Source organism: Notolepis coatsorum, assembly GCF_963971535.1.
Source record: "Notolepis coatsorum genome assembly, chromosome: 11".
NCBI lineage: Eukaryota > Metazoa > Chordata > Actinopteri > Aulopiformes > Paralepididae > Notolepis > Notolepis coatsorum.
Window position 1 is genome coordinate 106,214,548 of NC_140175.1, and position 18,899 is coordinate 106,233,446.

The window sequence follows — 18,899 nt, forward strand, 5'->3', positions numbered from 1 at the left end:
CGTCCACATACTGTTCATGTACGGCTCCCACAGCGGAGTCTGACGCGTCAGTGGTAATGACGACCGGGGCCCCAAGCGCCGGGTGAGCCAACATAGCGGCATCACCCAGGGCCGTCTTGGTGGCCGCGAAGGCGGTCGTCCTCTCGGTCGTCCAGTCGACAGGCTGGTTGGGGGACTTGCCCTTCAGAGCCTCGTAAAGTGGCCGCATGATGTGGGCTGCCCGGGGAATGAACCGGTGATAAAACGTCACCATCCCGAGGAACTCCCTGAGTGCTCGGGCCGCCGGGGGTCCGGGGAAAGCGGAAATGGCAGCCACCTTCGCCGAGAGGGGGCCTCCCGTCGATGAGGTGTCCGAGGAATTGTATGGCGGTCAACCCGTGTTGGCCAAGCCTCGTAAAGAGGCACCGGAGGTGTGCCAGGTGCTCCTCGGGCGAGGAGCTGGCCACGAGGATGTCGTAAACAAAAATAAATGGCATGTCCCTGAGCGTCGAGTCCATTAGCCTCTGAAAAGACTGTGCCGCGTTCTTAAGCCCGAACGGCATCCGCAGGAATTCGAATAGTCCGAAGGGTGTTACCACCGCCGTCTTCGGGACGTCCGAGGGGTGTACCGACACCTGGTGGTAACCACGTACCAGGTCCACCTTTGAAAAGACCCGCTTACCCGCCAGGTGCACTGAGAAGTCCTGGATGTGTGGGACTGGGTAGCGGTCTGGCGTAGTAGCGTCGTTGAGGCGGCTGTAGTCGCTGCACGTCTCCACCCGCCATCCGGCTTAGGAACGATGTGCAGCGGCGAGGCCCAGGGACTGTCCGAGCGCCGGATAATCCCCAACCTCTCCATGTTGGCGAACTCTGACCTAGCGACTGCTATTCTGTCAGGATTGAGCCGGCGGGCCCTCGCGTACACAGGCTGTTTTAAGCTGGGAAACTCCCGTAGTAGGCGTTGGTACACGTCCCCTTCTGCGAGCGAGCTGGCTAGCCCGCGGTACACCACTTCATCGCGCCTGCATGTCAATGAAGCATATGTCCGGGCAGCTACTAGGCGGCCGTGCCTAACGTCCACGAGGAGCCCGTGTGCACAAAGGAAATCCGGCTGAGTAGCGGGAACTCAATGTCGGCGGTGACGAAGTCCCATGTGAACCGCTGGCCCCCAAAACACAATTCCACACTCCTTGTACCGTAGGTGCGGATAGGGCTACCGTTGGCGGTCGTCAGTCGCGGACCTCCCTCCCCGCCGGCGGTGTCTCCCCCCGTTGCGGGTAGGACGCTCCTCTGCGCCCCGGTGTCACAGAGAAATGTTTGCCCGGAGAGTGTGTCCTTGATGAACAGCAGCCTGTTTGACGTGCCCGTGCCCACAGCCGCTACTGGGCGCGGGTGTTGGCGTTTCCCGCTCTGACAAAAGTGCAAGGTGGGCGGCACTTTGTTGCCCTCGCGCCGAAACGCGTGTGGTAATAACACAGGCCTGTGTCTTTAATGCCGTCGGCCGCAGCAGTGGCGCCTCTCTCTCTCTTCGCCCCTCCCTCTCTGGGCGCGTGCGCTCGTGTCGGGGCTAGCATCTCTGGGGCTAAGCTCTGAGTGGCTAAGTAGAAGCCTCTTCTGCCAAGGCACGGGGCTCCGTAATTGCCGTATTGGCGAGTGCCGTTTGCACCTGCGGCGGCATGTGCCTGAGGAACAGCTCCATAAACAAACAGTTAGGCTGTTCGGCGCCCAGTAGGTTCAGCATCATTTCCATGTGCTCCGGCGGCTTGCTGTCCCCCAAGCCTTGTATGGCTAACAAGCGCCGGGACCGCTCTGGTCGCGACAGCTCGAAAATTCTGAGCAGGTGCGTCTGAAACGCCTCATATTTATCCTGGGCCGGTGGAGCTGTGATGAACCCTACCGTCCTTGCTGTTAGGGCTCGGGACGACGTGGAAATATTTTGCGGCGTCATCCACAATTCCCCGCAGGGTGAATTGCGCCTCCGTTTGGGCAAACCATGCCGCTGCCGACTGCTCCCAAAATTCTGGCAGTCTGAGGAACCCAGCGTTTGCCATGTTCGGTTTGGTCTCTGAACCTTCAGCGAGAAGTTTGTCAGGGTCACCAGTGTAGTGCTGAGAGATGGGAGTCTGAGGCGATGTCCTGAAGTCGAAGGTGTCGCTGTTCTAGAATGTTCCTAACAATAGTTCCGTGGGTGAATTATGTACCATTACAATCACTACACCAGTGACTATTGAATAGCAATTTTGTGAGTTTTGCCCATCCCTAATCTGTATTGTGTTAACATGATTCAGACTAGGTTTATTAGGGGTTTGAAGAGACGTCATGATCTGTATCTGTTCAACCATCAAAATGATCTGTATCTGTATCAGCATTGGGGATAGAATACCAGAAGATGGCGTGGTTTACACTGGACGTTTATTTTTATTTTTATTTTTTTGCTACAATTATTGCACAATACAAGATTGGGAACAGATGTAATCGAATGAACATTAGATTAAAGGAAGTCACGTTAAATCTAGCAAATGTGTTTTATAACCTAATATTCCTTGGCGATGTACTGTAATTGTTGTGACCAGAGCTGCTGTATTGATTTTTTTCCTTACTGCACAAATTAGTGAAGCAATTCAAACGGTCACGGTAACCGTGGCTACCACCTCACGTCACAATGATGCAGGGCTGGAACTTTGGACCCTATCTAACTCGCTCAAATGACTGGCTGGTGCTTAACCTCTTGAGCCCGGAGCCCTATTTTCTGAAAATCCGCCTAAAAATACACACCTAAGTAAATGGAAGATTGCTCCACTTCTACAACGTCCATGTGCATGTTCTTGGTATCGAGGGACATCTATGGATCTCAGGGAATGTATTCCCAGTGTCAGAGATATTGTGTCTGTTACTAGGCTTGAGTAAATTGTGATGAAACAAAGGAGAATATAAATTATGATTTTTCTTTGCATCTTTGACGGTGAATAACACCATGCTAAAAAATAACCACTGAGCTCGTTCAGCACAAATGTACAAAAAAATCGAAGCAAATTAATAAAGGGAAGAGGATTAAAGGTGCTATAGATTAAATCTGTATGTAGAGTAATCATTTAAAAATATATATATTATATACATCCACAGAGCTTTTAGAAAGGTGCAGAATAAAAGTATTGCTCCCCCCCCCAAAAGTTTGATTAACTAATGTTCATTCAAAAAGATTTGGTGGGTCCAAAATTGTTTACATGTTGCGTGCATGTATCCCCTCCCTACTTGCCATTTCCCCACGTGGAATGCACCTGGTTGGATAAATTACATGCTGGTGCTTTAGTGCGACATCTAGTGGCTTAATGTCATGTTATCTATATAAGCACATTTAACCCTTTCACTACCACACTACCAACGGGTTAACCCTTTCACTGCGACAATACAGATGGTTAACCCCTTTCACTGCCACACAGCAAAGGGTTAACCCTTTCACTACCACACTACAGAAGGTTAACCCTTTACTACCACACTACGGACGGTTCTGTAGTGTGGTAGTAAAGGGTTAACCTTCTGTAGTGTGGTAGTGAAAGGGTTAAAACCATCATCACAAAACACTGTGTTTCAATAACACTTTTAGATGATTCTCTTTGTTTTTATCTTGTGTTTTGTGTCATCGACTTGACGTCACTATAAATAAGGGCAACGTCTGAAGTCTTCAAGTTTAAATGAGTGTTTGAATGAATGAATGAATGATTAAAGTGTCTCCTGTGAAGGTGGGACAGACAGAAGATGTCCAAAGCTGTGGTTGTGGGAGACGTGAGCGTAGGGAAGACGTGTCTCATTAAAAGGTAAACTGTCTTAACCCTTAACCCTTAACCCTTAACCCTTACTCATAGTATACTTACTCATAGTATATATTCAGATTCTCAGAAAGTGTTTTATTGCCCATATTTCCGGGGGGGGGGGGGGGGGGGGGGTTCACATGCTCTCGAGCAACACTGTACTTATTGTACTTATTTTATGCCTATTCTTATGTCTGCACTTTCTACTTTGCACTACTTTTATAGTATTTTTATACCTATTGTTATGTCTGCACTTTATGCATTGCTTTTATTCTGTCAACTGTATGCAAATGTTATGCCTATGTTAATTTTGTAATAACTATTTACTGTGAAGCACTTTGAGCTGCAATCCATGTATGAAAGGTGCTATATAAATAATGTTATTATTATTATTATTATTATTATTATTATTATTATTATTATTATTATTATTATTATTATTATTATTATTATTATTATTATTATTATTATTATTATTATATTTATTGTAACGTATAATATAACTGATTTGATCTGCACCTTTGATCACACTGTTTACTTTCTCATATTCTTATATTCAGAGTTAATTACATTGTTTACACTGCTTATTTTTATCCTATAATTGTATTGCCTATATTTATGTCCTTCTACCCTGCCCATACCTGTACCTCCTCTCCCCCCCTCCCCCATGTTGCTATGACACCTGAATTTCCCCAAGGGGATCAATAAAGGAATATCTTATCTTATCTTAACCCACCTTTTGTAGAGGGGTTGAATGTCCTGACTGCGTAAAGATTTTCCCTAACGCACTTTCAGTTCCGCGTTCGGGTTCCGCGATCTGATTGGCCACTGACGTTTCTCTCAGCGCCAATCGCGTTACGCCTAGTTTGGTTTAGAGCAGGGCGATAGACCACCAGCCCTGATTCCAAACTCTAACCTTAACCAACTTCGAAAGAGTCGCCAATCTTAACCAGTGATAGAACTAGGCGTTAGCTAGCTAGCAGGCTGTTAGAGGCAGAACTAGGCATAACGTGATTGGCGCTGAGAGAAACGTCAGTGGCCAATCAGATCGCGGAACCCGAACGCGGAACTGAAAGTGCGTTAGGGAAAATCTTTACGCATCCTGACTCACTTTGGTTGGTTTGGAGAACAATTCATTAGTGTCTAGAATCTCATAGGCGTGTTTTTTCCCACGTCAGACTTGCATTTGTTAGCCATGCTAGCGATCTAAACAATCAATCCATGCCAAAGCTAGATATATATGTCAAAAGTGAAAGACTCACACTCACAGCCATGAATCTGATTTGGCTAACTTACAACCAGCTGTTTTCAATTGAAACAACCTTTAACCAGGGGAGTGCCATGGTTTCTCCATAGAGCTACATTGTACTTTTAGTCAGGGCAGTGCCATGGTTTCTCCATAGAGCTCCATTGTACTTTTAGTCAGGGCAGTGCCATGGTTTCACCATAGAGCTCCATTGTACTTTTAGTCAGGGCAGTGCCATGGTTTCACCATAGAGCTCCATTGTACTTTTAGTCAGGGCAGTGCCATGGTTTCGCCATAGAGCTCCATTGTACTTTTAGTCAGGGCAGTGCCATGGTTTCTCCATAGAGCTCCATTGTACTTTTAGTCAGGGCAGTGCCATGGTTTCTCCATAGAGCTCCATTGTACTTTTAGTCAGGGCAGTGCCATGGTTTCGCCATAGAGCTCCATTGTACTTTTAGTCAGGGCAGTGCCATGGTTTCTCCATAGAGCTCCATTGTACTTTTAGTCAGGGCAGTGCCATGGTTTCTCCATAGAGCTCCATTGTACTTTTAGTCAGGGCAGTGCCATGGTTTCTCCATAAAGCTCCATTGTACTTTTAGTCAGGGCAGTGCCATGGTTTCTCCATAGAGCTCCATTATACTTTTAGTCAGGGCAGTGCCATGGTTTCTCCATAGAGCTCCATTGTACTTTTAGTCAGGGCAGTGCCATGGTTTCTCCATAGAGCTACATTGTACTTTTAGTCAGGGGAGTGCCATGGTTTCTCCATAGAGCTACATTGTACTTTTAGTCAGGGCAGTGCCATGGTTTCTCCATAGAGCTCCATTGTACTTTTAGTCAGGGCAGTGCCATGGTTTCTCCATAGAGCTCCATTGTACTTTTAGTCAGGGCAGTGCCATGGTTTCTCCATAGAGCTCCATTGTACTTTTAGTCAGGGCAGTGCCATGGTTTCTCCATAGAGCTACATTGTACTTTTAGTCAGGGCAGTGCCATGGTTTCACCATAGAGCTCCATTGTACTTTTAGTCAGGGCAGTGCCATGGTTTCTCCATAGAGCTCCATCGTACTTTTAGTCAGGGCAGTGCCATGGTTTCTCCATAGAGCTCCATTGTACTTTTAGTCAGGGCAGTGCCATGGTTTCACCATAGAGCTCCATTGTACTTTTAGTCAGGGCAGTGCCATGGTTTCTCCATAGAGCTCCATTGTACTTTTAGTCAGGGCAGTGCCATGGTTTCTCCATAGAGCTCCATTGTACTTTTAGTCAGGGCAGTGCCATGGTTTCTCCATAGAGCTCCATTGTACTTTTAGTCAGGGCAGTGCCATGGTTTCTCCATAGAGCTCCATTGTACTTTTAGTCAGGGCAGTGCCATGGTTTCTCCATAGAGCTCCATTGTACTTTTAGTCAGGGCAGTGCCATGGTTTCACCATAGAGCTCCATTGTACTTTTAGTCAGGGCAGTGCCATGGTTTCTCCATAGAGCTCCATTGTACTTTTAGTCAGGGCAGTGCCATGGTTTCACCATAGAGCTCCATTGTACTTTTAGTCAGGGCAGTGCCATGGTTTCTCCATAGAGCTCCATTGTACTTTTAGTCAGGGCAGTGCCATGGTTTCACCATAGAGCTCCATTGTACTTTTAGTCAGGGCAGTGCCATGGTTTCTCCATAGAGCTCCATTGTACTTTTAGTCAGGGCAGTGCCATGGTTTCTCCATAGAGCTCCTGATGTATGTTCTGATGTACAGATGTTCAGATGTTCTGATGTACTGATGTTCAGATGTTCTGATGTTCTGATGTTCTGATGTTCAGATGTTCTGATGTTCTGATGTTCTGATGTTCTGATGTTCAGATGTTCTGATGTTCTGATGTTCAGATGTTCAGATGTTCTGATGTTCTGATGTTCAGATGTTCTGATGTTCTGATGTTCTGATGTTCAGATGTTCTGATGTTCTGATGTTCTGATGTTCTGATGTACTGATGTTCTGATGTTCTGATGTTCAGATGTTCTGATGTTCTGATGTTCTGATGTACTGATGTTCTGATGTTCTGATGTTCAGATGTTCTGATGTTCTGATGTTCAGATGTTCTGATGTTCTGATGTTCAGATGTACTGATGTTCTGATGTTCAGATGTACTGATGTTCTGATGTTCAGATGTTCTGATGTACTGATGTTCTGATGTACTGATGTTCTGATGTTCTGATGTTCTGATGTACTGATGTTCTGATGTTCTGATGTTCTGATGTACTGATGTTCTGATGTACTGATGTTCTGATGTTCTGATGTTCTGATGTTCTGATGTACTGATGTTCTGATGTACTGATGTTCTGATGTTCTGATGTACTGATGTTCTGATGTTCTGATGTTCATAACAGACCCTCCTAGAACCTGTTTGTCTGTCTCCAGGTTCTGTAAAGACGTGTTTGACAGAGACTACAAGGCCACCATTGGAGTGGACTTTGAGATTGAGAGATTTGAGCTTTCTGGAGTTCCGTTCTCTCTGCAGATGTGAGTATAGTTTCAACTGAGAATAATGGCAGATTTTATAGGCAGATCTTCAAAAGAAAAGTGTCTGAAAAGTGGAGCATTTAGTATAGTATTAGTATAGTAATAGTGTGACTTTTGTACCAACAACCTGTTCATTCATATTAATTTTGAGAGGAATTTGAGTTAAATTTAGATGATTATCACAAATCATAATTTCATATGATCCCGATACGATACAATATTATCCCCCGACCCTAATTGGTGGTTTTGAAATATTGAAATACTAGCCTGCCGACATTGCTTGTTTTTCACAGGATCTGGTGCGCTTGATAGCACAGGCTGATCATCCCTATAGTTAGCGAGATATTGTGCAAATTCACACACCCACCCACACACATATTGTCCTTGGATAGGCTCCGCCTACTGCGGGTATAATAATGACACAGATCTGATCAACAAGAGAAAGTTATCCTGGAAAGTGCCAGCAGGCTATACGTGAATGAGACCATGAAGGACATGGAATGCACTGCATGTACTTTAATTTATCATTCAAATGTTTAACATTTTATGAGTTATTATATTAGCCATATTTACATTCAAATATTTTATATTTTACGAGTTATTATATGAACCATGTGTGCATTCAAATGTTTTTATATTGTATGAGTTATTATATTAATCATATGTACATTCAAATGCAGCTGTTTGTTAGGGTTTGTGTCACTGTCAATTTTGTAATGTAACTGTAAGTAAACATTTTGTAAAAATGTTTACATTAACTGCAGTTGAATCGGACTCCTTGATTTACTAATGATCTGTATCTGTATCATATTGATGGAACCCTGATCATCATAGCACAGGTGTAAAGACAGGCCAGTGTTCTTCTGAGAATGTCTCTTATTCTGTTCTGTTCTGTATTGTGTCTCTAGCTGGGACACGGCAGGGCAGGAGAAATTCAAATGCATCGCTTCAGCCTATTACAGAGGAGCTCAGGGTGAGAGACTCCTCCCCTTATCTTTTCCAACCTGCTCTGGTCTTCAATACGCTCTAGATTCTGCTCTGGTCTTCAATACGCTCTAGATTCTGCTCTGGTCTTCAATACGCTCTAGATTCTGCTCTGGTCTTCAATAAGCTCTAGATTCTGCTCTGGTCTTCAATACGCTCTAGATTCTGCTCTGGTCTTCAATAAGCTCTAGATTCTGCTCTGGTCTTCAATAAGCTCTAGATTCTGCTCTGGTCTCCAATAAGCTCTAGATTCTGCTCTGATTTCCAATAAGCTCTAGATTCTGCTCTGGTCTTCAATAACCTCTAGATTCTGATCTTCAATAAGCTCTAGATTCTGATCTTCAATAAGCTCTAGATTCTGATCTTCAATAAGCTCTAGATTCTGCTCTGATCTTCAATAACCTCTAGATTCTGCTCTGATCTTCAATAACCTCTAGATTCTGCTCTGATTTTCAATAACCTCTAGATTCTGATCTCCAATAAGATCTAGATTCTGCTCTGATCTTCAATAAGCTCTAGATTCTGCTCTGGTCTTCAATAAGCTCTAGATGCTGCTCTGATCTTCAATAAGCTCTAGATTCTGCTCTGGTCTTCAATAAGCTCTAGATTCTGCTCTGATCTCCAATAAGATCTAGATTCTGCTCTGATCTTCAATACGATCTAGATTCTGCTCTGGTCTTCAATAAGCTCTAGATTCTGCTCTGATCTTCAATAAGATCTAGATTCTGCTCTGATCTTCAATAAGCTCTAGATTCTGCTCTGATCTCCAATAAGCTCTAGATTCTGGTCTCCAATAAGCTCTAGATTCTGCTCTGATCTTCTAGATTCTGCTCTGATCTCCAATAAGCTCTAGATTCTGCTCTGATCTTCTAGATTATGCTCTGATCTCCAATAAGATCTAGATTCTGCTCTGATCTTCTAGATTCTGCTCTGGTCTCCAATAAGCTCTAGATTCTGTTCTGATCTTCTAGATTCTGCTCTGGTCTTCAATAAGCTCTAGATTCTGTTCTGATCTTCTAGATTCTGCTCTGGTCTTCAATAGGGAGGTGTAGTGGTGACGTCATTGCTGTTTCTGGCCGGTCCACCATCTTGAAAACACAATGTAATTCCCCATTGCCCATTTCTAAATCGTCTCGTTTAAAACAAATAAAGCATGAACATTTGCATGGTGTACCTTTCTGTGCGTATTCATCCACAATCTATAGCTCAACATGAAAATATTCGCAATTAATCGTAAAAAAAAAATCTTCAAATTTTATTTCAACCAGAAATGCTTAAACAATAATGTTAGTGATAGAAGGGAACTCATTTTGTGCAAAAATGGAAAGCTTGCCAATGATGAGGCAGAATTATTACAATAGCCGATAATACATTTTCCCAATGATAAATCCCTATACGGGTGGACCTCGCAGGAAACTAAAGTGACGACAGACTACACCTCCCTATAAACTCTAGATTCTGCTCTGGTCTTCAATAAGCTCTAGATTCCCTCTGTCTCACTACTTTCTAGGGGTAGGAATCACCACAAATTATCTCCCAAAACGGAAAACTTGGGGATCTGCAATATAAATATAGATACATCATCTGTTTTATCTAATGAGATAAAGGTTTTAGTCTGTTCACCTCATTCCAATAATCTTTATTGCAGCAAAATGGGATTGTCAAGCAAAAACAAAAACATATATTTTTTTATAAATATCGACAATTGGCGTCACTGTATCGATATAATGTGTTGATTAAACACAATAGTGACTCAGTCAATTAAATCCTGCCACTATTAATAATCAACGGGGAGGATTTAACTAGTGGAGGACAGAATCTACTAGTCTCATTCATCCACCATGAAGCACAACTCATAGACCTAGACCACACAGACTAGACACTAAACGCACACTGCCACCGTGTTGTTCTAGACCTAGACCACACAGACTGGAGACATCCCCATTTTATTTAGGATTTTTTTTGGCGACCCCACACTTAATGTATTGCGTAATTTCAACGTGGAATTAAGGAATATCAAAATATAAGCACACGTTGTTGAACTTGATCATGCATATTTATTAGAAGATTTAATTACAGCACTATGTTATCAATACACATTTATAAAACGAGGCATATTTAGCCAAAATATGTTGCCAGAACATAAAAAAAAAAATATATATATATATATATTTTTTTTTAACTTGCCAATGTGCAACCTATCCACGACCCCACTTTGGGTCGCGACGCGTAGTTTGAGAACCGCTGGTCTAGCAGTGTCGAACTTGAGTGCTACACTCTTGAGTGCATAGTAGTACAGACATATGAGCATAGTGTGTTCTATAGCTGGAGGTGCAAGTAGAATGTCTCTCAGACAGAAAACACTGCTCCTGGAATGCCTGAAACGCCTGGTTTAACCCTTTCACTGCCACACTACAGAAGGTTAACCCTTTACTATCACACTACCGACGGTTAACCATGTGGCAGTGAAAGGGTCAATCTGCTGTTGTGTGGCAGTGAAAGGGTTAACATTCTGTGTATTATCGCAGTGAAAGGGTTAACCGTTTGGCAGAAAGGGTTATAGTCCAGTCTTTCTTCCGTCACACGTCTACTTCACTATGGAAAACAATAGAGTTGCTATGACAGGCTCTGGTCCTGACTTCCGCATCGCCATTGTTCAAGATGGTGGCTTGCTTGTGGAAAACGGTCTCTTTTTCCACCTAAATGGTTCACCCAAATATTTTCCTAACAACATTTTAGGCGAGAAATATGATATGCAATTTGCTCGATATTAATTCATTTTGATCTGCAACGCCTAGTTTAACAGTTTGATCTGAATTTCACAAGCTAGACACCCCCCCCCCCCCCACGAAGAAGCAGCTCATTTGCATTTAAAGAAACAGGAGCCAAAGACTTGCTGCACACACAGCCTATACAGGTGTAACCAGGGCGTGTGTAGTCTTTTACCAACGCACTTGCAGTTTTCCGCGATCTGATTGGCCAGTGACGTTTCTCTCAGAGCCAATCGCGTTACGCCTAGTTCTATCACTGGTTAAGCTTGGCGACTCTTTCGAAGTTGGTTAAGGTTAGAGTTTGTCTTAGAGCAGGGCGATAGACCACCAGCCCTGATTCCAAACTCTAACCTTAACCAACTTCGAAAGAGTCGCCAAGCTTAACCAGTGATAGAACTAGGCGTTAGCTAGCTAGCAGGCTGTTAGAGGCAGAAATAGGCGTAATGCCATTGGCTCTGAGAGAAACGTCACTGGCCAATCAGATCGCGGAACCCGAACGCGGAACTGCAAGTGCGTTGGTAAAAGACTACACGCAGGGCAACCAGGGCCCCATTCCCCGTACCTGGTTCAACTAAATCGATCAAAAGTCCCATTAGCCAGCTTAAGTTAACCCGATGATTGAAGTCAGGCTATCTTGGTTTCTAGAAGGCTGATTCGGTCTCGTTAATTTGAACCAGACTTCAGTAATCAGGATAATTGTGTGTAACCGTTTTACCTGAAAAGGGGGAGGTGTCGATCCCAGAAAACCATGATTTTCTAACGGCATTGATTGATTGATTGAAAACTTTATTAACAGATTGTAGAATATATCGCCGACAAGTTAAATGCATAACTATAGGGTAATTTTAAGTCCCTCATTACCCCAATCAATCAGATTATATTTATTTAAATGTGCCTGCTGGCAATAGGTTTAATGGAATGAATAATCGAATGAGCGAAAATAATTATTTCAACTCTTTCAGAATAAGTAGATAAAAACAAGCCCAAAGAGTATCTAATTGATACGAATTAATAGATACTTATGAGGATATCTGTACTGTATGCATTTAGGTATCATGTAATATATAAATACATCGTTCCCAAAGTTTTCAGGCCGCGACCCCCAAAATAACGGTGTCAGAGAGCCGCGACCCCCACTATTATAGGAGGTGGTTGAAACATGCAAACGTTCACATGCACACATATGCATTGGAGGCTTTTAACACACACAATAACTACACAAAATAACACAATAATCAAACAACCATAAAATGAATACATATAGCGCGTTTAATTTAGAAGGCTAATGTTCAACTCACCTAATGAGATGGATGGGCACTATATGCTTGAAGCACAACAAGTCCAGTCTGGGGTTAATTTTGGAGACAGCTACTCGGAGATCATCCTCCACATTCATTCAGACGTGATCTGTCCTTATTCTTTATATAAGTCAGTGCAGATAATGTTTTTTCGAATAGGTAGGTAGATCCAAATGGCGGATAGCTCTGCATATTCCCCCTCAATTGATATCCAGTCGGCATCGGAGGTGGGCAGCAAGCTGGGACGCATTATCCATCAGAAACAAGCGCGCCTCATCCCGCAGCTCAAACAGGTGTCGTGCAGTATGTAGGAAATCCATAGGCTGAATATGATTTATTATCAGCATTTTAGGTCTATTATTTTACATTTCAAAAGCATTTCTTTTACCAGTTTAATGTATTTGAATTGTTTTTAATTATAGGCCTATTTCACACATTCTATGAAATCAATACATTCTGGAAATCATCTTGCGAAAACATTATTCAGAATGGTATAATGGGATCAAAGAGCACCTTCGGGAGGCTGCAATTCTAAACTGGCCCCCGTAAATGTCCAAACACCCCCCCCCACCCACCCACCCCCTCCTAATGTACAGTTTCCTCCCCCTCATATGTATATATTTTCTGTTAGGATCTCTGTTTAACAGTACTGTATATTTGCATATCTTGTATGTCACAAATGTAACAGTACTGTATATCTGTATGTCATGTATGTCATAAATGTCATGATATATATCTGTATATCTGTATGTTGTGTATGTCATAAATGTCATTATGAAAATAGAATTTTTGTTGGGGGACCTTGATGTAAACAAGACAAAAGTCTTTCTCTGGGTCTGCATCCCCTTAACAATTGTGTGTATTGAGCCGTACTGTATTGTACCCCATTCTGTAATCTGTTAATAAAGTTTTCAATCAATCAATCAATCTCTGAGGAAGGGAGCTGCCATTTTGTTCCGAGGGAGTGGCCAGCTTATATCCAGCTAACTCAACTAAACCTGCTCTGGAGCAGGTTCAAATTTTTCGATCTGTTGCCATAGTGATTTAGACAAGCCTGCTTCGTGGAACCGAAAAGCTTGACTTACCGGTATGTCAAGTTATCCTGAAGATTATCCGGCTAACTCAGTTAGCCACGTACGGGGAACGGGGCCAAGGGCCATATTCCCCGTACCTGGTTCAACTAAGTCGATCAAAAGTCCCATTATCCAGATTCAATTAACCCGATGTTTGAATCCGGGCTTTCCCTGTTCCTCGAATGCTGATTCAATCTTGTTAATTCGAACCAGACTTGATACTCAGGATAATTGCGCGCGGCCGCCTCACCTGAAAAGACAGCAAGTGTCGATCGCAGAAATCCTGATTTTCTAACGGCATTGATTGATTGATTGATTGAAAACTTTATTAACAGATTGCAGAATGGGTACAATACAGTACGGCTCAATAGCCTCGCCGACAAGTGAAATGCATAATCTATAGGCTAATTTTAAGTCCCTCATTACCCCAATCAATCAGATTATATTTCTTTAAATGTGCCTGCTGGCAGTAGGCTTAATGGAATGAATAATCGAATGAGATCTATTGCTAACTAAAGTAATTAGTTCAACTCTTTCAGAATAAGTAGACAAAAACAAGCCCAAAGAGTAACTAATTGATATGAATTAATAGGTACTTATGACTCAAATACATCCACAGCCGAGAATCTGAAACGAATCAGAGCCAAACGGCCGATTTCATTCATTAAAAACGCCGGATTCACATTTGCAATGCACCGTTATTAAAATAACCACATAGTGTGTATATCGCACCTCGCGAGCGCCGTATATATGACGTGCATTATTTAGGACAAGGTACATTTATTATCAGCATTTTAGGTATATTATTTTACATTTCAAAAGCCCCCTCTAGAAAAACGAAGCACAAAAACATTATTCAGAATGGTATAATGGGATCTAGACTGTGAGAATTATTTCAGGAAGCGAGCTGCATTTCTTTGCGAGGGCGTGGCCATGCAGGTTATCGAGCTAACTGAACTTAACCCTGCCTTCGACCAGGTTCAAACTTTCTGATATGTTGCCATAGCGATTTAGAAAATCACACGTCGGGGAACCGAAAGGTCTAGTTTAAGTCAAGTTATCCTGAAAATTATCCGGCTAACTCAGTTGGCCAGGTACGAGGAACCGGGCCCTGGTGCTTTTGGACCATAACAATGTGAATGTTTGTAAATAGACCATACAATCTTTTATTTTAAAGTGGGGAATGGGCATAATATGGGCTCTTGGTGGAGGTAACAGTTTAACCTGTCCCTGCTCTCCCCTGCTGTCCCTGTCTGTCTAGTGATCATCACAGTGTTTGACATGGCTGACATCATGTCCCTGGAACACACCCGGTATGTCTGACAGGTTGCTGGTTCTAATCCCCAGCCTAGCTGGGTTGAGTTACGGTGTTGGATTTTTATATTTGTAGAGTATTTGTAGATACCATGACAGGCAGTAATATATATATATATATATATATATATATATATATATATATATATATATATATATATATATATATATATATATATATATTAGAGCTGGGCCGTTAACGGCGTTAACGTGCTGCGTTAACGCTATACTAGTATCGCGCGATAATATAATTAACGCATTAATCTAAAAAAAGATTTTTTTTTTTTTTTTTTACATTTTTTTTTCTACCTTTATTTACCCAGGGTAGGTTCGCTGAGCACAGATGTTCTCTTCCATTCACACCTGGGAGCTGCCCAGTACAACCACAGTTGACACCATTGGCCACTGAGCAACTCCACTGGAGCAGTTGATTCAAGCCATGTCACATAGTTCAAGTTTGAAATGATTCTTTCTGTTTTGCTCCTGAGAGTGCTAGATACTGTACTGTACTGGTAATATTATGTATTTGTGTTAACTTCTGAATAAAACAACTTATTAAACACAAGTACATCTTATTGAACATTATTTTGATATTTCATTACCAATTATCATAGAAAAACAGCTTTTTCAAACAGTCTGTAATGCATTTTGGAAACGGGAGATGGGCTCATGGTGTAATGGGCCACCTGGCCTGAGAAACATAAGGAGGAAAGAAAAAGTAAGGACTTACTTCTGGTCATTATTTGGGTAGAACACACATATTTTGAATGCCTTCGGCAGGTTTTTTTTTTTTTTTTTTTAGCCATTTTAATCTAGATTAATCTAGATTAAATCCAGGATTGCAGATAGATTAATCTAGATTAAAAAAATTAATCTATGCCCACCTCTAATATATATATATATATATATATATATATATATATATATATATATATATATATATATATATATATATACACAGTATATATTATGTAAAGATGTTTATGTGTGACAGGCAGTAATATATATATATATATATATATATATATATATATACACAGTATATATAAAGATGTGTATATGTGACAGGCAGTAATATATATATAATGTATATATATATTCACAGTATACAGTATATAAAGATGTTTATGATTGACAGGCAGTGGCTGGAAGAGGCCCTGAGAGAGAATGAACCTCAGTCCTGTTTAATCTTCCTGGTGGGAACCAAGACGGACCTGCTGGTCAGTACAGATGCACACACACTGAATGTTTATTTTATATTTTATATCCAAATTAACTTCATTCCATCAAAGTGTTCTCAAGATTTGGCTTGGTTTAGACTGAGCATAATAATTTCATTAACACTTTTGGATTGTCTTAGACTTAGACTATAGGAATAACATAAAGGTTGAGATCCAAGGCAGCTCTACAATTTTTAAAAAAGCCTTTATTTAGTGGCTTACATTATTTAGAAAAATCTTTTTAAAAAATCCGACATGTTTCGGCCTACATGGCCTTCTTCAGGGTGTAGGATTTAAAAAAAAAGATTTTTCTAAATAATGTAAGCCACTAAATAAAGGCTTTTTAAAAAATTGTAGAGCTGCCTTGGATCTCAACCTTTCTTTTATAAGCGAATCCTACCCCGGATTTAATCCAAAGAGCACCTACCTGAAACAAAATAAGAACGCTGAAGCCCTCTCCATATCCTCTGTTTTTTTATAGGAATAACATGTATGAATTCTGAAAATGCTTGTAGTTCCCACTAAGGTGTTATTCTACTGTAGAAGGTGTTATTCTACTGTAGGGCTAAGGTGTTATTCTACTGTAGGGCTAAGGTGTTATTATACTGTAGGGATAAGGTGTTATTCTACTGTAGGGCTAAGGTGTTATTCTACTGTAGGGCTAAGGTGTTATTATACTGTAGGGTTAAGGTGTTATTCTACTGTAGGGCTAAGGTGTTATTCTACTGTAGGGCTAATGTGTTATTATACTGTAGGGCTAAGGTGTTATTATACTGTAGGGCTAAGGTGTTATTCTACTGTAGGGCTAATGTGTTATTCTACAGTAGGGCTAAGGTGTTATTCTACTGTAGGGTTAAGGTGTTATTCTACTGTAGGGCTAATGTGTTATTATACTGTAGGTGTGCTGAAGGGTCTGCAATTAGGTAAAATTAGACCTAAAATAATCCCCCTTTAAGTTAATATGTGGGAGTTAAGTTATTATTTACCACATAATGTTACACTGTCTGCCTATTGATTGCATCTCAGGTTATATGACGGTGCTGCCATCTAGTGGGCCAGAGGTGGTTTAGTGTTCCCTCGTATCTGCGTCACTTCCTCTCTATGAGCTTGTGACGTTGAACTTGACCGGACCACGGAAGAGAGCGGACGTACACACAGCGTTGCTCTCGTTAACGTTATAGTTTGACGGTGACCAAGTATGTAAAGTGGCTTACCAAGCGGACATTATACCACCAAGAGAGAGTGAGTTTTAGTACCCAGCTAATTTGATGTTTAGTAAACGTCTGGGATTAGCATATTACAGCAGACTATAGTATTCCCCATCTATCGTTACCAGTTAGCCGAAGCTAGCTAGCTCGGCGCTAATACCTAAAGTAGCTTCGGCTCATGCTTCGATAGCTGCTCTATACTGGACATATCAGTCGATATATAACACAGACCAGAGAACATTTAGATAAGGTCTGTGTCGCTGTAAAAGGAGTAAAGGACACAACTAGTCCTAAGCAGTAGCCTGTGGTACAGAGGGGACCAGCGTGTCTGCAGCAGCTGTCGGCGTGCGCCGTGCAGCACCACGGAGCGGAGCGAGACACTCGGACCACCACAGCGGAGCATCTGGTCTGCAGGAGCAGACTAGTGGCGCCTATTGGACCGGGCAGCGTCTTCCCGCCCTCATCAACACGCAGCGGTCTACTACTCCTCATCACCTCCATCTCTCTCATCCTGCAGAGGGAATTGTTCCTCTGTCACAGTGGTAACCGCGGCAACGTTTGGCCAGAACACTTTATTAGAACTATTTGGGCGCCCATCTAAATTTAGTAATAGTATTTAATTAGGCTTTGTGTAATTGTGATAACAATATTTTGTATGTATCTTTTTCCCCTTTTTTGCTTATATAAAAGCATTATGTTTCAAACAGTTTCCTCGCTCTTTCTAGTTTAGGTGACTCCATTTTAAGTTATTCACTCAGTTGTGTATTTGGTACAATTAGTTTAAGAGTTAAGGCATCCTACCACACCCCCTAAGGTGATAATTATATACAGTCCTCTAAGCTCCCGCACAATTTGGTCCTTCGAACCGGATTTAAACCAGATAGGATGTCACAAAAGAGCGAGGTAGGTTCAAAGGCCCCCCCCCCCCCCCTTCCCTGAAGGGAAGACACGTGCTCCTAGAGAGCGTAGATTACCCTCCCGACTAGATGACTGTGTCCTGGGTACACCCAGTAGCCCTAGTTCGGAGAGCAATCAGAATGTGCTATCAGCTGACCGGACAGTAGGGGACTTTACAACCCAGACGGCAGGCACACCCCAGCTAGTAGAGGGTGCTTCTGCCACACCACAGTTAGATCAGACGGCAGGCACACCCCAGCTAGTAGAGGGTGCTGCTGCCACAACGCAGTTAGATCAGACTCTGAGAACAGAGTCAGACCCGACTGACACCCCCCAGCGGCCTGAAGAGAAGAAGAGACACCAGGTGGCAGTCTCATGTAGTAAAGACATAACTACCTTCTCGCCACTGGATACCGCCAAGCAAGATGAGTATGATGAGCAAGATGAGTCTGAAGAAGAAGAGGAGACTGACTCCGCTGAAAACGACTCGCAACCTGGAGAGGATATTAATTCCCCAGACAGAGTGGAGCCACGCGGCAGGCAGGACTTCAATCACTTCCAACCGGGAGAGTTCTTCCTAGACACTCGCAGAACTAGTAGGC

At 42.4% G+C, this 18,899-nt stretch overlaps 1 protein-coding gene across 1 annotated transcript in view; it reads left to right on the forward strand.

Annotated features, from left to right (window-relative positions):
- Positions 1–305: 305 nt before the first annotated feature.
- rab36 (RAB36, member RAS oncogene family) overlaps positions 306–18,899 on the forward strand; it is a gene marked incomplete at both ends in the record, with an annotated part of 39,197 nt that continues 20,603 nt past the window's right edge. Inside the window, 7 exons of the mRNA XM_084325040.1 lie at positions 306–455; positions 1,181–1,371; positions 3,720–3,794; positions 7,431–7,532; positions 8,441–8,505; positions 14,920–14,971; positions 16,111–16,192. Coding sequence (XP_084181166.1) covers positions 306–455; positions 1,181–1,371; positions 3,720–3,794; positions 7,431–7,532; positions 8,441–8,505; positions 14,920–14,971; positions 16,111–16,192 — 717 coding nt within the window. The remainder of the gene's footprint in view (positions 456–1,180; positions 1,372–3,719; positions 3,795–7,430; positions 7,533–8,440; positions 8,506–14,919; positions 14,972–16,110; positions 16,193–18,899) is intronic.